General features: G+C 38.6%; 1 protein-coding gene across 1 annotated transcript in view; it reads left to right on the forward strand.

Annotated features, from left to right (window-relative positions):
- Bruce (BIR repeat containing ubiquitin-conjugating enzyme) overlaps positions 1-25,172 on the forward strand; it is a 1,406,664-nt gene that overhangs the window by 759,588 nt on the left and 621,904 nt on the right. The window contains exon 41 of the mRNA XM_068225988.1: positions 21,000-21,174. Coding sequence (XP_068082089.1) covers positions 21,000-21,174 — 175 coding nt within the window. The remainder of the gene's footprint in view (positions 1-20,999; positions 21,175-25,172) is intronic.

The following is a 25,172-nucleotide window of genomic DNA, read 5'->3' on the forward strand; positions in this document are numbered from 1 at the left end:
TATAAATATTTCACTGCTAGTTTTTACAGCTTCGGAGACTTTGTATTTGTTTTCCAATATTTGCAAACACTGGAAAGGGGAATAAAATATCTTCTTTCAGGTATTTGGTGATGACATCTTAGTAACATTTTGGCAAAATTGAAAATACTAAATGGGTAAATTGTAACTAAAATTAATAGAAATAAAGAAATAGGGTGTTACCTGCAACAGATTTACAGGAATAATTAATCCAGTAAAGCATAAAGGAACTTCCTCTCCCAAGGTGATGGTCATCAGACTGATGAGGCTCCAAACTTGCTTCATGACCTTACCTGTTACTGTTTACCCCTGAAATTAAATTTGAGTAGCATGCCATGTTCATCCTTACTCCACCAATAGAAGATTTACTACAAGTTTCACTCCATGAATTTACTCCCAAAATAAAATAAAATATGACAAACACCAACAATAATCATCACTTGATGAGAACAACTCGTCTTTGCCGATTACAAAAGGCAAATATACAAACATCTACAAACCACCAACAATAATCATCACTTGACGAGACCAACTTGTCTTTGCCGTTTTCAAAATTCGAATATACAAACATACAAACCACCAACAATAATTAGTTTGACTATATACATTTTATATGACATATATCCAAGTAACAGTCCCACTATACTGTCTACTGCTACAGAAGAAAAACCCTTATCTAGTAAAGATAAGTATGACAACTTTCTCTAAGTATGGATACACCCTTCTTTACGAAGACCATCCCTAACCTTATTTACACTCCTCTTCATGGATTGGATGTCTTGAGTCGTCCCAGCTTCCAGCACAGGTTAGTGTGGCCCCTAACATTTCTCCAACTGAAGTGCTGCATACTCAGCCGACGATTTCCTTTAGCAAGAATTAGCTCTGTGCACAACCACACATCCACTCCAGAATATGCATGCTGTATGCACCACCACGCCCACTGTACATTATCTCATAGAAGAAGAATACAGAGTTTGACTAACAAATAAACACTTAGTGGTGTCTTATACAGAATGCCCATCCGAAACTTATAAGCATCTGTAATTATAGAGTGCTCACTCTGTAACGGATACTGAAGAACAATAGAATAACACATCAGAAACTGCGTGAAGCAGATCCCGCGCACAGGTTTGAATGAGAATCAGAAACAGAATCAGAATGACTTGCCTCGCACACGTACACACTTATATATAAGCTTGATACATGTGATCATACTGTCCCTAAAGGTTTACGGGTAACAACACCCTCACAGGCACATCTTCACACATCACTCGGTCAACCCAGCCTTGCTTGAAACGAAGGCCTTGTATTGGCTACGGAGCGGCTGATGTGACATAGAACTTCCACTCATGTACATCCATATTGATCAATTCCAGTCTTCAGCCTTTACTTCCTGGCCTTACCCCGGTTTTCCAAGCCACTTTGTTGCAACACTTTCAGCTGACTTCAACTGTGTTCCCCGATATAGCCACTGTTTTCCGTGTTGCACAGTTCTTGAGCAATCTACGCTGCCAAGCCATGTGCAGACTCTTACACAAATTAAAGTTACACCAATATAAAGATTTTTAATGGGGCATATGGAAGAAAGAAAGTAGAAGTGGCTGAGGCAGCAAAGAGGATGCATCTGTATGTGCTAGGAGTAAGTGATATTTGGGTAAGGGGAGATAACGAGGAGGAGATAGGAGATTATAAAGTGTACTTGACGGGTGTTAGAAAGGGAAGGGCAGAGTCTGGAGTAGGGCTTTTAATCAGGAATACCATTGCACGGAACATAGTTTCTGTTAGGCACGTAAATGAGCGAATGATGTGGGTAAATTTGTCAGTTGGAGGAATTAGGACAAGAATTGTGTCCGTGTATTCACCATGTGAGGGTGCAGATGAGGATGAAGTTTACAAGTTTTATGAAGCATTGAGTGACATCGTGGTCAGGGTCAACAGCAAGGATAGAATAGTGCTAATGGACGATTTCAATGCGAGAGTTGGGAATAGAACTGAAGGATACAAAAGGGTGATTGGTAAATGTGGGGAAGATATGGAAGCTAATGGGTATGGGAAGCGTTTGCTGGACTACGGTGCTAGTATGGGTTTAGCTCTTACGAATACAATCTTGAAGCATAAGCCTATTCACCGCTACACGTGGGAGGCTAGGGGAACCAGACCCATAATGGACTATATCTTAACAGACTTTGAATTCAGGAAATCTGTTAGGAATGTATGAGTTTTTCATGGATTTTTCGATGATACAGACCACTATCTGATCTGTAGTGAACTAAGTATCTCTAGGCCTATTCAGATTTCACCCAGAGAACCAGTCGTAATGTAAACATAAGCACGTGCTTGGGTTAACGTTTATTGGTTAGTGCTGCCGCGGGACACCTACGCGGAGACATGAAACTAGTTCGTTAGCCACATCATGGTTAATGCAATCCTAGATGCAAAATGTCTGAAATATAATTCCTCAAATAATTTAAGTCAGAGAAATATACAAAAAACTATTTGTATTCAATGTTATTTAATATAAACAAGCATTTCAAATTGAAGAGCACAAGGGACGCATTCGCTCATGCTTGACCCGCCATTTTGTTAAGCTGTGAGCTTGTGAAGCAAGCAGTACAGTGCGTGAGTGAGTGAGTGAGACATTACTTGTTCTTGTGCAATGTGGATCACCGAGTTCAGTTCGTTAAGCATCGCAAAGGGAACCTTTGAAAAGTGGCGAGAAGGCAATTGCATTGAATGTGTTTCATAAATTTTGTAAGTAATACCCGACTTTAGCTTTAAAGGATTTGCGAAGCTGACATCCGAGTTCACTTGAGTTTTGGAGTGGAGCATTAATACCGCGCGCAGCGAACGACTGCACCAAGGATTGGTAAGAACACGTGGGAAATCGAAGAAGCGCTTACTTGGAAGGCGTTCGTCCTTTAACATATTCTGATTAGGTAAAGTACCGGTACTGTATATTTTATTGTTTTAATATTGCCTCTTCTAAGTTCCTCTAGAATTTTACTTGATTAGAATATTAAATGTGTGAAGTTTTACTTATATGCGCTGTTATGATTGATTTATTACGTATTTACGTTTCGGCCATAAATTCAAATCTACCTTTCTTTTCTGATATGTTGAATATCAAGACGCCATTTATCATTCATTGTTGTTTATTTTTCACGGACAGTGTGTATGATTTGTGCCGTAATCCACATCACAATTGCCTATCAACTACTGTACATGTTGACGTCAGTGGTATCCGGCAACAGTCTACGTAGAGCTAATCCTGATGTAATCACCGCAATCAAGCGAGGTAGCGACAGTTTCAAGACTGCCCACATGGTTCCTGCCACGTGTCCGGGAGTAGCCCAGTGATTCTCCAGTCAGTGTTTAGACCGCGGATGGATACATACGGATACACATTTTTCTTTGTTTACATCAGATTCGGTTCTCTCGGTGATGCGAGAATAGGGTAGAGAAAGTAAAATCTGTCTGCAAACGAATAAGGGTAGAAAATCTCCAGGACGAGGAAATTAGACAGAAGTACATGGATATGATTAGTGAGAAGTTTTGAACTGTAGACAGTAAGCAGGTTCAGGATAAAGAAAGTGAATGGGTGGCATACAGGGATGCTGTAGTAGAAACAGCAAAGGAATGCTTAGGCACAACTGTGTGTAAAGACGGGAAAAGGCGAACATCTTCGTGGAATGATGAAGTGAGAGCAGCTTGTAAACGTGAAAAGAAGGCTTATCAGAAATGGCTCCAAACAAGGGCCGAGGCAGACAGGGATTTGTATGTAGATGAGAGAAACAGAGCGAAACAAATAGTTGTTGAATCCAAAAAGAAGTCGTGGGAAGATTTTGGTAACAACCTGGAAATGCTAGGTCAGGCAGCAGGGGAACCTTTCTGGACAGTAATAAAGAATCTTAGGAAGGGAGGGAAAAAGGAAATGAACAGTGTTTTGAGTAATTCATGTGAACTCATAATAGATCCCAGGGAATCACTGGAGAGGTGGAGGGAATATTTTGAACATCTTCTCAATGTAAAAGGAAATCATCCTGGTGGTGTTGCAAACAGCCAAGCTCATGGGGAGGAGGAATATGATGTTGGTGAAATTATGCTCAAAGAGGATAGAGTAGAATAGAGATGAAACTCAATGATAAATTTCGGTTCCAAGCCACTTGGCGCTAGTAGTTTGTCTCTTTTCCGAGATAGCGCCACAGTGTGCATTCTGGTCCAATACCTTAGTATTACTATCAACAGATAGCGCGGAGAATTAACATCCGGCACAGTGACGCACATCCGGTTATGCTTAAAGCCCCCTTCCCTTCCCCTGCCACCCCCTTCCCTACATCCTCCCGCCACCCCCCACCCCCTGCCATTCGTCGATTAGAATGCAGTTCTACTATTTCCATGCCCAATACATTGTAATTCATATATTTTTATTTTCAAGTACTTACTATGTTGTAAATAATGATCTGATACCCCTAGTTTGTATGGCATACTATGTTATTGAGAACATAACCTCACACCTCAAAGCAGCTTTAACTTCAAATGAATGATTGACACATTAACACAAAGCTGATACAACAAATAAGAAATCCCTTCGAAAGCAAGACAACAGAGGACACCATATGCAAGACAATGGGGTATCACATCAATATCCAAGTACCACATGAAAATAAAAATAACAGAATTAAATGCACTGAGACGGGAAATATATAGAACTACATTAATAGAACCATTCAGCTTTCAGCCCCTGATGTGTACTCAAACAGGAAATACAGGATTTCAGGAGGACTGGCAAAGATATATTTCAAATAAACAAGCACATGAGCACTTGGAATTTAAACAACACAAATACTGAAGCATCATGGGAACTATCGATTAAAATCGTTATAAGTTCGAACAAGGTTAATCGGTTGGGTAAAGTCGAAATCGATGCAATTCAGGAATATTATCTCTACAATGCTTGACGTTATATGACTAATTAATTTGTTAGAAGTGCCCACTGATTGAGGTTAGACTTGAAATACTTTAAATACTTCACTTCGAGACAAACTGCCTTTAATTATTAACATCGCTCATTTCATGCTTACTTGCGTGCCATCTACAGAAGGTGTATATAACTATTTACATGGTATGAATGACCTTCAGCGCCATCTAGAAAAAGAGACTGAAACTACCTGAAGCTACCTGAACTACCAAAAGCCCTATTAGAGTTTCACCCCCCTGATTATGCTTGAGGAATTGGAAAGGATGGTAAATAAACTCCATTGTCATAATGCAGCAGGAATAGATAAAATTAGACCTGAAATGGTGAAGTATAATGGGAAGGCAGGGATGTAATGGCTTTATAGAGTAGTAACATTAGCGTGGAGTGTTGGTAAGATACCTTCAGATTGGACAGAAGCAGTAATTGCACCTATCTATAAGCAAGGGAACAGGAAGGATTGCAACAACTATCGAGGTATCTCATTGATTAGTATACCAGGTAAAGTATTCACGGGCATCTTGGAAGGGAGGGTGCGATCAGTCGTTGAGAGGAAGTTGGATGAAAACCAGTGTGGTTTCAGACCACAGAGATGCTGTCAGGATCAGATTTTCAGTAGGTGCCAGGTAATTGAAAAATGCTACGAGAGGAATAGGCAGTTGTGTTTGTTTTGTAGATCTAGAGAAAGCATATGACAGGGTACCGAGGGAAAAGATGTTCACTATACTGGGAGACTGTGGAATTAAAGGTAGATTATTAAAATCAATCTAAGGCATTTATGTTGACAATTGGGCTTCAGTGTGAATTGATGGTAGAATGAGTTCTTGGTTCAGGGTACTTACAGGGGGAGCCTGGCTGAGTGGCCCAGACGGTTGAGGCGCTGGCCTTCTAACCCCAACTTGGCAGGTTCGATCCTGGCTCAGTCCGGTGTTATTTGAAGGTGCTCAAATACGACAGCCTCATGTCGGTAGATTTACTGGCACGTAAAAGAACTCTTGCGGGACTAAATTCTGGCACCTCGGCTTCTCCGAAGATCGTAAAAGTAGTTAGTGGGACGTAAAGAAAATAACATTAACATTAACATTATTATTATTATTATTATGATTATTATTATTATTATTATTATTATTATTATTATTATTATTATTATTATTATTACTTACAGGGGTTAGACAAGGCTGTAATCTTTCACCTTTGCTGTTTGTAGTTTACATGGATCATCTGCTGAAAGGTATAAAATGGCTGGGAGGGATTCAGTTAGGTGGAAATGTAGTAAGCAGTTTGGCCTATGCTGACGACTTGGTCTGAATGGCAGACTGTGCCGAAAGCCTGCAGTCTAATATCTTGGAACTTGAAAATACGTGCAATGAGTGTGGTATGCAAATTAGCCTCTCGAAGACTAAATTGATGTCAGTAGGTAAAAAATTCAACAGATTTGAATGTCAGATTGGTGATACAAAGCTACAACAGGTCGATAATTTCAAGTATTTAGGTTGTGTGTTCTCCCAGGATGGTAATATAGTAAGTGAGATTGAATCAAGTTGTCGTAAAGCTAATGCAGTGAGCTCGCAGTTGCGATCAGCAGTATTCAGTAAGAAGGAAGTCAGTTCCCAGACGAAACTATCTTTACATCGGTCTGTTTTCAGACCAAGTTTGCTTTACGGGAGCGAAAGCTGGGTGGGCTCAGGATATCTTATTCATAAGTTAATACTAACAGACATGAAAGTAGCAAGAATGATTGCTGGTACAAACAGGTGGGAACAATGGCAGGAGGGCACTCAGAATGTGGAGATAAAGGCTAATTTAGGAAGGAACTCGATGGATGAAGCTGTACACGTAAACCGGCTTTGGTGGTGGGGTCATGTGAGGTGAATGGAGGAGGATAGTTTACTTAGGAGAATAATGGACTCTGCTATGGAGGGTAAGAGAAGTAGAGGGAGACCAAGACGACAATGGTTAGACTTGGTTTCTAACGATTTAAGGATAAGAGGTATAGAACTAAATGAGGCCACAACACTAGTTGCAAATCAAGGATTGTGGCGACGTTTAGTTAATTCACAGAGGCTTGCAGACTGAACGCTGAAAGGCATAACAGTCTATAATCATAATGTATGTATGTATGTATGTATGTATGTGATTCTGTAAGATTTACTGGAAGGGTGAGATCGGCTCTCTTTTTTTGTTGAAGTCTTCATAAGATTTTTGTTGGTTCATCTTGAATCAGGGAAGGTTGCGGTAGAGAAAGGTGTTTCTCTTCAGCTTGGAGAATCTTCATGCATTTTGAGGAATGTTTGAAACTTCCTGCTAATTTTCTACTTAATGCAATGAGATGCTCAATATTCTTTGAACTGAAAAGTCCCATTTTCAGAATAAGTTGTCGTGTATGGGCTACAAATGGCAAATCGGGAGAGTTTTCCCAAATTCATACAACTTACTCCACTACAATGGTTGTTTTACACTGAAGAGGGTAACATTACAAAACCAAGCAAAGCAATGAGAAATAAAGGGCGAAATTAAAGACAATGCAAGAAAACAGTAAAGTGGATGTGGAATGTGTGGAATACTCTGTTGGGAATAGTTAACTGGTGTCATTGAGATCTTCAAAGACGTAAACAAGTTCATGAGAAACAATATTTATTCAGTAAAAGGGAATGTAAAATAAGAAAAATCATCACTCTATAAACATTGTCCAATTCATTGGCTGAATGGTCAGCATTGAGGCCTTCGGTTGAGAGAGTCCCGGGTTCGATTCCTGGCCTGGTTGGGGATTTTAATCACATCTGATTAATTCTTCTGGCGAAAGGCTCCCGGGTTCGATTCCCGGCCAGGTCGGGGATTTTAACTTTCATTGGTTAATTCCACTGTCCCGGGGGCTGGGTGTTTGTGCTGTCCCCAACATCCCTGCAACTCACACACCACACATAACACTATCCTCGACCACAATAACATGCAGTTGCCTACACATGGCAGATGCCACCCACCCTCATCGGAGGGTCTGCCTTACAAGAGCTGCACTCGGCTAGAAGTAGCCACACAAATGAAAAAGATTCTTCTGGCTTGGAGACTGCGTGTTTGTGTTTGTCCAAACACTCTCCTCTTTGTATTCAGACAGCCTACTATACTACCAACCACCACAGAAATATGCAATAGTGATTACATCTCTCCATATAGGGCATCTGGCCATAAAACAAGGCCAGATCCTCATGTGTGTCACAGTTCGTACCTACGACCCCACAGATGTAAGATGTGAAGAAGAAGAAGAAGAAGAAGAAGAAGAAGAAGAAGAAGAAGAAGAAGAAGAAGAAGAAGAAGAAGAAGAAGAAGAAGAAGAAGAAGCAGCAGCTCAATACTTAAACATACTCTTTCTTTTGGTGGTTGTGTTATCAACCACGAGAGTGTACACAGGCACTTAACATTTTTTTGCTTACAAAATCTACTAACTCAACTATGAAAAGATATCAGACACCCTGTTTTCATCTCGAATTAGAAATCGTCCCTCCTCTGGCAAACTAACGAATCTGAAAATTGTCAAAAGGTTAGGAGAGCTGAAAGAAGTTGTGATTACTCATGTCAAATCAATTTTTATATTTAATTATTGGTTTTATGTGTTAGGCATACAGAATGAGCTGCAGATGTGAGACTTTGTCAGAGGGTAGACAGTATATAAATAACAAAATCTAGACCAGAACTTCAGAACTACAGATTCCTTAGTTTGTCAGTTTCGCTAGTTTGCCAGAGCAGCGACGAAATGTGAATATATACATGCATACATCTTCATTAAAGGCTGTAAGCCTTTCAGCGTTCAGTCTGCAAGCTTCTATGAATTTATTAACCACCGTCACAATCCTTTATATGTAACTAGTTCTGTGTCCTCGTTTAATGCGATACCTCATATCATCAAATCTTTAAAAACTAAGTTGAATCATCATTGACTTGGTCTGCCTCTATTTCTCTATCTCTCCATAACAGAGTCCATTATTCTTCTAGGTAACCTATCCTCCTTCATTCACTTCACATGACCCCACCTCCAAAGCTGGTTCACAAGACAGCTTCATTTCTAACTTATCCTTTATCTCTTCATTCTGAGTACCCTCCTGCCATTGTTCACACCTCTTTGTACCAGCAATCATTCTCGCTGCTTTCATGTCTGTCACTTCTAACTTATGAATAAGAAATTCGATTCCACCCAGTTTTCACACCCCTAATGCAAAATTGGTCTGAAAACAGGCTGATGTTAATATAGTTTCGTCTGCGACCTTACTTCCGTCTTACAAAATACTGTTATCGCAACTGCGAGCTCATTGCATTAGCTATTCTGCATCTTAATTCAGTCTCACTTACTATGCTACCACCCTTGGAAAATGCACATCCTAAATACTTGAAATTATCTACCTGTTCCAGCTTTGAATCCCCAATCTGACATTCAGTTCTCTTGGATTTGTTACCTACTGACAAATGATACTCATGAAAAGGCTAACTTTCATACCATACCCATTGCACCTATTTACCTATTTACAACTTCCTAGATTCTTGCACAATCTGCCATGAAGACCAAGTTATCAGCTTACTACACTTTCACATAACTGAATCCCTCCCTGCCACTTAATACCTTTCAGTAGATGATTCATGTAAGCTATGAACTCCTAAGGGGAAATATGTTTGAGGCGAATTTGGAGGCAGATTAGCACGTCTTCTTCTTCTTCTTCTTCTTCTTCTTCTTCTTCTTCTTCTTCTTCCCTTGGTACACTGTCAAAGTGTGTTTCCAGTCTGTCGCAAGATGTTTATTGCGTTTTAATACAAGACCTCCCATTCGGTTCCGTCTCGACCGACCATCTTCGCTGATGAAGCACCTAACTGATTTTAAGATATTTGAGGCAAGTTTAGAGGCAAATTAGCAGTTTTGACTTCTCCTGCTGTTAATTCATACTCTGTTGCATTACGATCGTCCTCGCTAATCTCGGTTGTCTCTAGCAACCGCTAGCTCCCTTGATGAGAATTCCCTAAATAGCCATCTGAATCAGATAGTTCACTTTGCGATTCAACAATGGAATTTTCTAGCATTCAAGACACCTTTTCAGTAGAAAGACAAGTCGTAACAACTGTCTGTAAGAAGAACAATTTCTAAATGATGAGATGAATACAGTAAAATAATCCTGGACAAGATGGTGGCATGCATGATGGTGGTTACGAGTGTTCTCCGTGCATTAATTGTAGTTTTGTTGGTAAAAAAAGTGCCGTGACGTACGCAAACAGTGTAACAGTGCATTTGGATAAGTCTTGTGGTGATTTGAAGAAGATTCATATACTGGAAAAACTGTTGGTAAGTGAGAAAGTTCTCTTAAGTGTCTCACTTGGTGTGGCAGTGAAAGCCTCGGGCTACTGGTGGTAGGGCGGCCGCGTCGTAATGGGGAGGGCAGAGTCGTCAGACTTCCAATCGCTGGGTGGCCGCTGTGGTGCCTAACTCTTGCATTAATTGGGGACATTGAATTGAACCCCGGACCTCAGCATTGTACAATATGTGAAAGCAGTGGGGGTCGTAATCAACTATTTGTGAACTGTAACAGTTGTTCTTCTAGTAGTCACAGGACATGTGCACAAATTTCTACTTCAGAATACAAGAAATTAAAGAAGGGGGGAAAACGTGGACTTGCTGGCAATGCGAAATGCCACCACTAAGAAACTCTTTCTCTTCCAATACCAGTGACATTACCAGTGACTCTGTAAATAGCTACAACTGTAAATATGTAAATAATAATGTAACTCTCTTTGCGTTTAACGCACGCAGCATTTTACGTCAAGGTAGAAAAAAATATATTCTCGCTTCGCTCTCAAGCCTAGGTCCCTCTATTGTGTGTATCAGTGAAACATGGCTTTCAGACACAATTAATGACTCAGAAGTGCTGCCAGATTCTTTTATCCTGTTCCATGAGTACCGGATCCTAACCACAGGAGGCGGAGTTCTTATTGCTACAAAACCAGAGTGTAATCCAACTAGACGTCCTGAGTTGGAGATGACAGCTGAAGCCGTGTGGGTAGAAATTACGTGCGGTAGTAATAAATTCCTCATCGGATCAGTCTATCGTACACCGAAGTCCTCGCTGGTGACTTCAATCTTGAAATTACTTGGTCTAGAAATGCCGCCCCAGTACCAAATAATCCTCTTGCTAATAGCTTTCTCTCCACCTTCTATGACAGTTTCCTCCATCAGCTAGTGTTCAAAGCGACTTGTATTACTCAAAATTCCCGCTCCATGCTAGACCTGTTCCTTAGTAACTCTCCATCATCCGTCCAGTTCCTGGACGTAATATCTGGATTTTGTGATCACCAAGCTATAATTACAACTTTGGCTTACAGAAAACCCTCCCCAAAACTCCACTCTAGAACAGTATACCATTTTTCCCGCACCACCTGGAACGATCTTTCTTCTATCAAAAAATCTTCCTATTCCCCTCGCGTCCCTTACCGGCAATATAAATATCAACGAGATCTGGAAAAACTGGAAAAAAGTATTTTTTGAATGTGTCGATCAAGTTTCCATCTCTAATAAGCGAAAAACGCCATGGATTACTAAAGAGATAACATCAGGTATTCGAAAGAGAAATTGTCTATACAGGAAATGGAAGGAAAACCGAAGTGACAGTAGGTGGAAGAAGTACAGACTGGCTAGGAGCAAACTAAAATCATTAATCCGTGATGCCTACCGCTCATATATATACAGCCTTAGTTCCAATAGTAAAGAGCTATGGGCTTTCATCAGAAACAAATGCGGCTACAGTGCTCCATCCGTCTTCAAGTACAATGGACTATCACTTTCCTCTCCCCAAGAAATAGCAGACACATTTTACAGTAAATTTAGAAATAACTTCACCACTGCTGACAAGGATGAAGACATGTTAGACATGTTCGCTACAAGGACAACCCCTCCCTTTCTGCTCCTAGCTAGCTTGTACTTCACTGCTAACGAGGTCGTAACAAGTCTTTGGAGAATTAGACCTCGTGCTGTGAAAGGCCCAGACAACGTGCCGGCCAGAATTCTCCAACGCTGTGCAGAAGCATCAGCACCTTCTATTTGTGCAATATTTAACATTTCATTGAACAGTGGGACTGTGCCAGAAGAATGGAAGAAAGCAAAAGTCGTTCCTGTGACAGGGAAAATGTAGACAACTATCGCCCAGTCTCTATTACATCTGGCTTATGTAAATGCATGGAACGCCTAATTGTTAAACATGTGCTGGATTTTCTGAATGAGAGAAACATGTTGAATAACAACCAACATGGATTCCTCCCTGGAAAATCCTGTACTACACTTTTAACAACAGTAATTGATGAGTGGCAACATTCCCTGGACCAGTCTAATATATCCCAAGTGGACTGCATAACTCTCTACTGGAGTAAGGCCTTTGATCAGGTACCTCATCAACGACTGTTGTTAAAACTTAACAAGTAAGGCATTCAAAGCGACCTGCATGAATGGTTTTGATCATTCCTGGTAGGTCGGACGCAGAGCGTTGTGTTCAGTGGGGCCAGGTCAGAACAAACTTTAGTTACCTCGGGTGTGATTCAAGGTAGTGTGATAGGGCCACTTCTGTACACGATATTTACGCTGGATCTGCCAGGTTGTGTATCGTCTTCTATGGAACAGTACGCTGACACCATCATTTACAGAGCCATTTGCAATGAGAATGATGTAAATAAGTTAGTCAGATCTGGATAATGTGGCTCTGTGGTGCAAAATAAATAGAATGTCTATAAATGTAGAGAAATGTAAATATATCTGCTTAACTAGAGCAAGATCACAGTTACAACACCAAATTTCACTGTGTGATCAAATCCTGATGCCTTGTACCTCAATAAAATTGCTTGGCATTCACATTTTCAGCAATTTAAAATGGAACAAGCATGTCGAGGAAATAAGGTGTAAAGCATACAGAGTCCTGGGATTCATCTGCAGATCTCTACTGGGAGCCAGGAAGAAAGCAGATGTGACGGTATGGTAGCTTGGGGGTAGGTGTATGGTACGGAGGTATGGGTTAATATGTACACTCAGAATAATCTCGCAATACACCAGAGTGGAAATGGTAAGTCAACATACCAACAAAAACCAAGGCATGAACTTGGACACTAGTCCGACTAACGCAGTAACATAAAGAAACACCAATCTATGCAAGTGATGGCATGCCACGAAAAAGATTTACAACTCTCCAAAAAAAATCCATACGTGCACAAGTACTCAGATCCCAATTTTCAAAGTGAAAGGTTTCAGCAGAGCGCATAGGGAAGCATTTTACTGTGTCCATTTATTCAGAGGAACCCGAGGTAAGTACAAATATTTTAGAGGACATGGAAATGCGTGTGATAAAAATCAGGCAAAAAGAAGGAACAATTTTTTTATAATAATAATATATTACCAGAAACACCAAGAAGGATTATTACAAGCCAAAGAAAGTGAAACCAATAATTAAAGAAACCAACAATAATTTAAAGATTAGATACTTCTGACTTCCAAAAACATATGGGACGAACATTTAACATCACTAATTTGAATTTAAAGAGAACAGCTAGACTCGAAACAAGATGAATTTTACAACAGTTTACATTGGGAGTGTCCTACAAAACGGTAAACAGATATTACCCATTAATACGAAAATTTTAAAATTTGAAAGGCATTTAGGCCACTGTACAATAGCAAAAGTAGAAGAAAAGAATAAACCCGGGATAGGAACGTAGGGAAAAGGGAGGGACGTGAAAGAGAACAGTATCTAAGGCTGGCAACAGGGATTAGGAAAAATAGAACCTACAAGCATTGATGAAATTCAAAATTACAAACAGAAGCTAGGTGTTAATTACAATTAGTCCTATTCTTCCGTTTGTTCAGCAAGTCTATTGGAATCCAATGGTTCATATCACAGTAATCACTTGACGTAATAGAAAGTCAAATTTTGGAAAGAGATCGTAATACAGTTGCAAGAAAAAACACCACTGTCAACAACTCAGACTAGGAATGTTTTTAGCACGAACAGTCATACTAGCCAGTACGGCATGATGAAATCAGGAAGTGCAGCATTAAAAAGAAATTGAAGTATGGCAAGGGAATATAAATTTAAAGTTCGCTCACCCGTCCAGCAGTCCTTGAGCTTCAATCATGAACATTAAACACCATTTAAAAAGAAACATTGCACACGGACCACCGCTAGCGTAAGTAAATAAAGTCCTCCCTCCACACAAGTCGTCGTCTTCATCCAACTCGCCCATCAAGCCCAGAGCAGGCCTTATTTATATTCCGATGGAAACGTCCAGAAAAGACGAGAGCAGAAGGTACACATTGCACAGCGAGGCGGTAGGGGTAGAAAGGAGGGAGGGTAACCAGCACGAACAGTATGAACTGGACGGGCGAGGAGAGCACACACACAGAGGTTAGTAGCAGCATGTCGAGCGTAGCAAACGTAGAATCACGTAGAACAGTTGAGAGATTTGGAGCACGTTATACAGTTCAGACAGCCTATTTGTCATTAGTAAGGCCAAAACTGTTGTACGGACTTCCTTCCTGGCACCCTACTACAGTGGTGAACATAATAAAACTAGAGGGAGTTCAATGCCATGCAGAGCAACTAATTACTCAACATGGTCATTTAAATACAGCCAGGTCACTGCCCTCCATAACATCCCTCTGTAAGCAAATAGATATTGCTTTCCTGAGGAAATCCCTCGCAGGTAACATTCATATAAACCCTTTCAACCACTTACAGCTGAACTATCGTACCGCTCAAAAGAGGTCAAGGTGTGTCCTTTTTCCCTCCATTTGCAAGAACAGCATCATATCAAAGTGGATTCTTTATTCGTTCTGCTCGGCTGTGGAATGAACCCCCACCACAGATAAAAGAATTACCTGCAGAAAAATTTTGTAAAGACGTAAAAAGGATGTATATATAACGAAACCTTCTGTACATAACATAATTTTTCTGCTTTGTGAATGTTCAGTATGAATGGGAGGATGGGTGAAAGTTTATGGGATCCCAAGTGAGTGAGATTGTATGTGGGTATGAGTGAGCTGGCCTAGCTAACGTATATGTGGGGATGAGAGAGAGAGAGAGAGAGAGAGAGTGTGTCGAATTACTTGAACGTTGAACAGGTCTTGTGAGTATTATGTAAATATGGTAAATTTATATAAGCACACTATGTAGTCTGCAATTTTATATTTGAATATTGTAATTTTAAGTGATGATGGAGGCACTTTCGTGTATGTGGGGCTCTGCCCTTTCTCCATTCACTATCCCTAAATTGTACCTACAATAAGAATAATAATAATAATAATAATAATAATAATAATAATAATAATAATAATAATAATAATCTTGTTCAACATGATGTTGGAGAAAATTATCTAGCAGTGGGAGGAACAAGTTAAAGGAATACAGCTGGGAAGAACACCTGAAACAAAAACAATCATAAAATGACTGGGATTTGCAGATAACATAGCCATACTTAGCAATAATACGCAGGAGGCAAAGGAATTGAGGGGAATACATACAAATAGGAGGATCAAACAAGGCGTCTATCATAGAACGAACGGAAAAACTCTGGAAAGCATACACACTTACATGGTCACATTATAATAAGAAAGGCATATCTAGACAGGCCAAACATAGACACTACAAAACAGTCGTATTACAAGAAGCATTGTATGCGTCAGAAATGACCACAATTGGAGCATCAGGTATCATAGAGACAGAAAAAATAGAACGTAAAATTCTCAGAAAAATATTTGGACCAATACACAGAGATGGCACATAGATGATACGACCTACTGAAGAGCTGTACCAGCACACTGACAGACTCACAGACATGATCAGGAAACGCAGACTTTTTATGGGCACATACAGAGAATGGACAGCAAAAGACGTACAAAGAAAATCTTTGATCTAGTAAACAGTTCAAGCAAGAAAACAAATTGGTATCATGAAATAGAGGAAGACAACCCTTTGAGCCTCGAATTATGCTTTTGAACAAAAAAATATATTTTAAGAGTTATTCAGTTTTAATACTGTGCTGTGAACAGGTAAATGTGTGAAATTTATGTTTTTTTCAAATTGGTTAACAAAATAGAACATGTTGCTTTAAAGCAACATTGGGGTCAGGAGTCAATATTTTATACATAAAAATTGAACAGAGTTGGGTTTGTTACAATGTGTAACCTTTATGTATTCCTATTATTTCAGCTTGTATATTTTAACAAACATATTATTAACACATAAAACTATAAATGGTGTTATATACAGGGTGGCTGAGAAGTAGTGACTCACTGTTGTTACATTGCAGTTTTACAAGAAAAATGTGCAAATGATGATGAAATGATGGTGCACAATTGGTCATATGACAAAACAGAACAACACTTGAAATAGTATTTATATTAATAGAAAGAGTTCTTGATAGAGGGAAGATGAAATCAGGCTCATATGGCAAATTGTAACTTCTGAAGTTGGTGAAACAGTCATAAATGCTTGATCCGCTGATCCCTTCATACTGGCAGTCTGTCTTCATGGATGTCATTACTTATTGTGGAAGTTATAGAAGCAATTGCGTGCAGATGTCAAACACAGGTGCACTTTACATTTAGTACACAGCAACTGAGTGAATCGAGTAGGATAAAATTGGCAGCGACCTTTCTTTTCCTCATTTTGTGGCCAGTGCCCACATTCATCATATCGTACATCTGCAACAGGTCTTGGGGCAAAATGTCTCTTCTTTTTAATTTCCTTAGGTGACTCAGTTGGGCAACCTCGTTTCCTACATTGTGTTTTCCCTGCCCTAGTCAAAGCTGATGCTGTTTGAACTTGGAACTTCAGTAGTGAATATTCACAATTCTTATTTTGTTGCTTCTGGTGTCTTCGATATAGAAGCCAAGCATTGACTACGGCAACTCCATTGCACCAGAACACAATTCTCATGTACCACTTCAGAGAACGGATATCAGTTCTGTACAATTCAAGCAGCATATCTGCCAAGTCAACACCACCCATAAATTGATTGTACTCTTTCACGATATATGGGCGATCAACATTAATCCGTTTCCTGGGGCTCAATGGCTGCATATGTATATATATTAAGTCTACAATATACATTTGAATAATAGGCTATACTTATTTCATGGACAAATATTGCCTTGAGAAGCTTACCACATTTTCAAATTCAGTATCCAGATCCCTTCCACTAGTAAATAAAGATGTTTGATCTTCTATATCTGAAAAGTTATCATCTTCTAGGTCAGAAATATTACCATTAAATACTTTGTCAAAAAGGTCCTCTATATCTCTTTCAGTCCTAAGTATTGAGTTCATTATCTACCGAGTTTTATTTGAACACTGAAACTTTGAATATTACTTTTAGGTTAGAGGAATCACAATCACTCAGCCCCAGTGTAGCTTAGGAGCAACACGCTTTTTGAACCAATGCACACAAACACTGTTGATTTTTTCACTGAATTTAAAGGTAGAATATGAATTCTGGAATATATCCTGTAATAATTATAGTAGATAGCAGTTTCAAAACTGAAACTAAACACACGATAACACAAGCTGAAAAACATTCAGTGCAGGGTCCCGCCATTCTGTGATGCAGCTAAATCCAAAGAGTACATATACTATCATGGAATAGCGGACATGAGGCATCTAGTGGAAGATTCAAGAACTACTAAGACATGGGTTCAAAGCAACATCAGAGTTGAAGGGAATAATTTTTTTTTTCTGGTACAAAAAGTATGTTGGAATATCATGTAGCTCTGAAGCAACACTAGGGCTGAAAGGGTTAAGGCAGGTGGGGATCAACAGGAAAATGATAGGAGACAGAAAAGAATTCAGAAACAAAATTAGGAATACCAAATTTATAGTAAATGATAATAAGAAGAAGAAGAAGAAGAAGAAGACAGGGACATTGTGGACAGAACAAAGGAAGCAGGAGCACAGCCAAAGGATGAAGAGATTTTGGAAAGAGAAGAGGAAGAAGAGAAAGAAGTGAAAATTGTGTCATCATTAGATATTCGAGTTCAGACACTATCCATAAGGGCAAAAATGATATGAATGAATGAATAATAATAATAATAATAATAATAATAATAATAATAATAATAATAATAATAATAATAATAATAATAATAATAATAACTGGAATACTCATCTGGGAGTAAGAGTTCAACAGTGCTAATAATCCAGGCCAAGTACATACTGCTGTCTGGCAATGTAAGCTCCTGTGCTGTAACAAGGAATTTTACAGGTGTCAGAAATACCCCTTTCACAGTCTTGGGTATTCCGTATCAAGAATCTATGAAAATGTAAATATTTTGCTGGGTGCGATGCATCACCATAAACAGGACAAAAAACTATGGAAAGTCAAAATATTTGAATAGAAACAATATAGGAATACACAAGTTATTAAAGAAATATTGAAGGTGGGTGTCGTTTTGACCTCTTCTGCCGTTGTAGTGTTAGGATGACTTTTCTCCACTACAGGAAGTAGAAGAATTCCTATCTAATTTTTTCGCAAGGTAATTTCCCTGATTTGAATGCACTGTTGTTCTTAGTTTCTGTCATCACCCGATGGAATTCTTGCTCAGTCCACTATCTTGACAAGTATTTCATACCCTTGGTAGAATTCTTTAGCTCTCCTGATGAAAATTCCCTAAATTGCAGTGGTCATTCAGGGGTTCAGATAAAGTTTCTCACAGATATCTGTGTGAAAATCTATGCAGCACTGACAGTATTGGGGGGGGGGTGTTCATCCTACCTGTATTTGTTGGTGAATAAACACTTTCTAATGTGAGGTAGAATTTGAATGGTTCTTGTATGTTCCAAATTGGGCTTGTTTGTGTATTTTTCTTTCTGCTGCGTAATTGTTTAGTGTTACTCCTAGCCTCTCGAGAACTACTTGTTGTTCTGTTTGCACTCCTTGTATTATAATACAATACAATAACGTTACAAGTTTGTTCACAAACAATATTCTCGTATTGACAACATAAAATTAATGACAATACATTTTGTACAAATGTTACTCCAGCAACATTGAAAACAATTCAAATGTTCATAACATAGGCAATTATCAACTGTAGAAAATTGTTAATATAGTTAACAAAGTTTCAATGACAATCATACAAGTCAAGCAACATTGAATCAATACAATTAGCCAGATCTCAAAAGGTTTTTTAAAATAATTTTAAAGGATGTTCAGCAGATGAGTTTTGTCAATAAAATTTTAGACTTGGATAGATTTTAGACAAATATGTTTGAACTTAAAGATATAATTTTATTGTTATATGACTTGTAAAATATTATAAGATTATCAATCAGGTTTACAAGCATAATTTAATCTAATAGAATAGATTCATGATCTTATATAACCTTAAGTAAATGATAATTGGCTAATGATGCTCACGAAAAAGGAGCAAAATATGTACCGTATCAACAACCCAATAAATATGTAAGTTTTTATTATGTTATTATTGTATTGAATAGGTAGTATATAACAAAATTATAAATATTTGTATCACAAGTAGATCTTCAATACAGACAAAAGATGAAATTTATAACCTGCAATAAGTGGTATGTTCCGAGCTGTCGGTGGAGAGATGGCGTGGAGTGACATCAGTAGACGAATAAGTTTGAGTGGTGTCTTTAAAAGTAGGAAAGATCACAATATGAATTAAAGTTGGAATTCAGGAGGACAAATTGGGGCAAATATTAGTTTATAGGAAGGGGCGTTAGGGATTGGAATAACTTACCAAGGGAGATGTTCAATAAATTTCCAATTTCTTTGCAATCATTTAAGAAAAGGCTAGGAAAACAACAAATAGGGAATCTGCCATCTGGGCGATTGCCCTAAATGCAGATCAGTTGTGATTGATTGAGCACCGTGCCTGGTATACCGATCAGTGAGATACTTTGATAGTTGTTGCAATCCTTCCTGTTCCCTTGCTTATAGATATGTGCAATTACTGCTTTTATCCCAGCAGCAGGTACCTGACTAACACTCCATGCTAATCTTACTGCTGTATGAAGCCATTTCATCCCTGCCTTTCCACTGTATTTTACCATTTCTGGTCTAATTTCATCTATTCCTGCTGCTTTGTGACAATGGATTTTATTTACCATCCTTTCCACTTCCTCAAGCATAATTTCACCAACATCATTGTCCTCCTCTACATAACCTCGGTTGTTTGTGATGTCACCAAGATGATATCCTTTTATGTTGAGAACATTTTCAAAATATTCCTTGATAGTTTTCTGTGGAGTTTAAAGTTATCTTATCTTTTTCAATAACTTACAGTTATAACTAAGTTATTCAGGAATTTGGATGATTTCCATGTTACCTGTATTTTATTGGCTGTAAAAAAAAGTAGAATATTTATTAAGATGCAAGGAAGCAAGTGGAAGCAATAGCCATACTTCTCTTTGAGTTCCCACTGGGAACTATTTCTCATTTTGCATTAGTCTTGTGTTCCTAATCTGTTACATACTGCACTTATGTTTCTTCTCTCTTCCTTTATTTATCCAGCTTTCTTCTCATTGTATACTTTCTGTATCAAAACTGAAGGTCTGTCGATATGGCCCTCAATCATTCATCAGTCAACGTATAATTTTTCAGTCCATCTAAAACACTAAATGTAACAGCATAATATACCTGTAAAAAATGGGCAATTATACATATTTTAAAGTGTTACCTTTCAGGCTTTCAACAGACTAAAGCACTAAAAATTGTATTAACTGAGTCAAAACTAAAAAGGAGTAGCTTCCTTTTTAAAAAAATATCAGTTCAATTTTCACAGAATTTTTTTATCTTGTTTGGCAAGTGTTTGTTTCCTTGCTGACTAGTTGTTCAGAATCCATTCAGATAGCAACTGGCTTGCAGACTGCATGTGTGTCATATATAACTCATGTACCACTGTTTACATGAAGTTTGATTGTATTATTATTTGAGAGTGATTTTTTTTTTTTTTTTTTTTTTTTGGATATTATTTCAGGTTCTTTGTGAAAATCTTGTAAGGAGCAACCGACTTCTTATTAGTACTCATCCTGGCCTAGTGTCCACACTCATTAATCACTTCAGCATTGTGCCACAGCACCTTGCACTTCATCATTTGAAAGGAGGTGCTTCTCCAGAGTTTATTGATGGTTTGATGAACTTCGCACCTCTAGGTAAGGAGTTTCTCTCTCTCATATTCGTACATGTATATTTATGTTACCACTGCTGATAGATAGATATACAGTTGAACCTGATTGATACGTACATCAAGGGGAAGAGAAGAAACTACGTGTAACTCAGAATTACTTAGAAATCAGACTTACACAATACATCACATATTTACTGAAAAACCAATGGAATAGACCTACATGTGTAAATCCTTGCAAATAATAAATACATTAAGACAGAAAATATTATTTTGAACTTGGTCAAGCCTTAAAGAAATCAGATAGGTTGGCTTGTTTCACTTTTCTTACATTAACAATATATATCTCCTTTTGCAATCTTAGTAATGAATTCAAAGCATTTTCACTACAACGTTTTACACTGATGTAACGCCTACACACATTGATTTCACTTAACACTTCCCTCAGTTCAGGTGTTTCAAGATTCAAGTCGTTATCTCCATCTCCATCACTGTCACTATCGCTTGCAGCTGGTCCATCACCACCGCGTTGTTGGCATACATCAGCAATATTCTCTTCATCTGGTAGTTCTCCACATACAGCCAGATTATCATCAAAATACACAAAAGTATTGAATTCTACACCCTCCGGTAGTGTTGGCTCATTGCCAGACAAAACTTCATCCCCATAACCATCATTAGAGGCAGCTTCTACTAGTAAGACACCAGCTTTGCGGGAACAGTTGCTGATTGTGGAGGATGACATCTACTTCCAGGCAGCCGAAATGAAGTCCATGTCTTGTAGCAAATTAATGGAGAGAGGTTCATTTCTTGCATCACTCAGTGTTATTAAATGTTGAACCAACGTGTTTCTATAATGCACTTTGGAATTTGCTGTGATGCCCAAATCAAGCGGCTGTAGAACACTGGTACAGTTAGGAGGGAAAAATTCCACTCGGACATTCTCCAGAACGTTTTTAGATGGATGTGCTGCACATCGATCCATCGAGCTGTTTCTTTTTCATTTTAATGTCCAGTTTATCAACCACTGTTCCATTAGAAGCATAGTCATCCAGGCATTTCTGCTGGATTAATATTCCGTAAGTTTTCTTCTCGCACCATGAAAACACCTCGGATTCTTCGATTTTCCTATCACAAGTGGAGGAACTTTGTCAGATCCATCTACATTGGTGGCGAGAAGTACTGTACACGAATTTTACTTTTCTTCCCTCCATGGCATGAGTCACCTTTTTCAGCTAATGTTTTATTAGGATGGAGATTGTAGAATAGGCCGGTCTGATCACAAGTGTAGATGTTTGGAGGCTGATCGTCGCTTACGATACCCGGCAGAACCTCTTCTTTCCGGTGTTGCACCGTGACGTCATCCACAGCTTTTGAGTCACCGCAAAATGTTCTTCCTGTGATTCCATGACGATATTTAAATTCTTGCAACCATCCTAATGAAGCCTTGAAATGAATTTTAGCTAAATCTGTCGCTTTTGCCTTCAGCATGTCTCCACTACTTGGTAGAGCTGCAGCCTGCTTTTGCTGGAACCGTGTGAAAAGTGCTTTCTCCAAATCTACGTACCTTCCTTCTTGCTGACAGCTGCGCTTTGCTGATTTTCAACCCAGTTTTAAGAACTTGTGCAAAGTAACGTTTCTTTTACTGATGACTGTACATATCATGGTATAAGCAATCCCTAAGTCTGAAGCAATTTCAGTTTTTGTTTTGTGTGGATTAGCGTCCACTTCTCGTATAAATTTTACTTTTTTATCTCGGGTATAACTTTTCCTTTTTTACTGTTCTCCATGGCAAATCAAATCAACTGAATGTCAAAACTACTGTTCAGCAGTAAACACCAGATACGGTACCGAGGACATTTTACTTCTCCATTATTCCCACGAAAGAAATTCTGATAATCAAACAAATTTTCTGTATTTTCTTTTGTTTCCGCACCGAAACCTCCCACTTTGCTTGTAATGTATCTTAATCTTTGGCGGCATTATGAAGGTCAAAAACGACGAAGGTAGAGGAGGAGCGAGATAGAGAGCGAAGGGGACCTCTCGGTTGGCCTCTGTTACGCTGCCAATAAGTAAGGGTCAACAGTGTCACTCGGCAAAATTCTTTGTGTTCTGTTTCAGCACCGAAACCTGGCCGCTCACTTCCGCCTACACCAAGAAAGAGGAAACTACGTAAATACGAGAGTTTCTTTTAAAAAAGCATGTGATCATTACAATTTCGCAAAACTCAGTTATATTTCACTGACAATTAATACTATAAAAGCGAATTACGTCTAAACGGATTACGTATAAATAAGATTTAATTAACACGCTTTTAAATTACATTTTGCTGGGACCTAAAGAAAATTACGTACAAATACGAATTACGCAGAACAGAGTTACGTATAAAGCAGGTTCAAGTGTATAGATACATGTTGGACGTTTTAACTTGGCAGCATTTTATAAAAGTGCTATTATTTCCCGTTGTTCGAAAGCTTGTCTTTTCCTATACTAAATGTTTTAAGATATCTAAGAACTATCATCGAAATAAACTTTCAACACGTTCAGTACATATAGTAGACATTGAAGAGATGTTATGTACAGAACAAAAATGGTCATTTGGAGACCAGCGGGTTCCGAACCCACAACCTCCCGATTTTGCATTGATTGCTCTATGCCATTCATCTATGATAACCTAGGTCTTTTTTTTTTTTTCAAAAGCATCTAAGCTGCACAATATGTACTGTGCATGACGTAATACGTTGCAAGTTTATGTTGAGTACCATGAGGTTGTGAAAATTCAATATTCAAGAACTGTAATGTTTATCGTTTTAAATGTTAAAACTTTCAGTTAAGTTCCATAACCATATGCTTGGCCATCTTTAGTACTGTAGTACTGTACTTCTCAAACCTGTTGAAAATATTTCATGTACCGTATATGCGTGAATAATCCCCACATATTTTTTAAAAAATTTGAGGCACGAAATTGGGGTTTGGGTTTTATTTGTGTCAAGGTTGGCAACACACTCCTGGCTCACCCAGTTTTCAATTTTGGATGTACGGTTATGCTTTATGTAACTGCAGATGGAAGAAAACTGTCCCCATATGTCATATTTAAACAGAAAACAATTCAGACTTCTAATTTAAAACTCCCTTTACATTTAAAAATAATAGTTTTGTACAGAGTAATTTAAATTCAAATTTTCTCCATGTCACGATAGAATGCATCTTCCGGAAGGTGCATGGGTAGCTTTTCGCACTTTCACTCACTTTGATGTATCAACAGTATTTCATTGTTGCCAAGTTCGAGTGAAATTGTAATTCATTTGTATTCAGCATCTTAAAGAAAGCCACAATATCATGCAACAGGCAGTGTGCGGAGAAGCAGAATCCGCGAACACTGGTGATGCTGACAATTGGCGAAAAGGTGTGGCTCATAATTATAATCAATTTGTACGCAATGAACAATGTTGTCAGTGCCAATGAAACTGCGTTGTTTTTTTATGCCTAGCCTAAATGGACTTTTTAAAAAGGAGGTCACTGTACTGTGTTGCAGTGCAGAAGAAAGCGAAAGACTTCCTCCCCTCGTCATAGGAAAGTTTGATAAGCCATGATGTTTTAAGGGCGTAGGGTACTTTCCGTGCAAGTACAAGGCATCGAAAAATGCAAACAGTACAGTAAGCCTAAAAATAAAGCACTTGCACGGGGGAGCCAGCATAATTTTTCCTGGTCTTTGAATCATGGTTTTTTTCTTTTGTTGTGTGCGGTTATGTTTGTCAGTGATTTATCCAAGTGCATTATTTGAATAATGTAAATGCACCGTATTGGATACATTTCGAAAGTCGTACAAGGATAGAGTTACTGTCGTGTGTTGCAATGCAGATGGAAGTGAGAGACTTCCTACTTCCTCCCCTCATCATAGGATTGTTCGATAAGCCATGATGTTTGAAGGGCATTGGGTACTTGCCGTGCAAGTACAAGGCATCTAAAATGCATACAGTACAGTAATCCAATGAATAAAGTACTTGCACAGGGGAGCCAGCATAG

This window comes from Anabrus simplex, chromosome 2, assembly GCF_040414725.1.
Source record: "Anabrus simplex isolate iqAnaSimp1 chromosome 2, ASM4041472v1, whole genome shotgun sequence".
Lineage (NCBI taxonomy): Eukaryota > Metazoa > Arthropoda > Insecta > Orthoptera > Tettigoniidae > Anabrus > Anabrus simplex.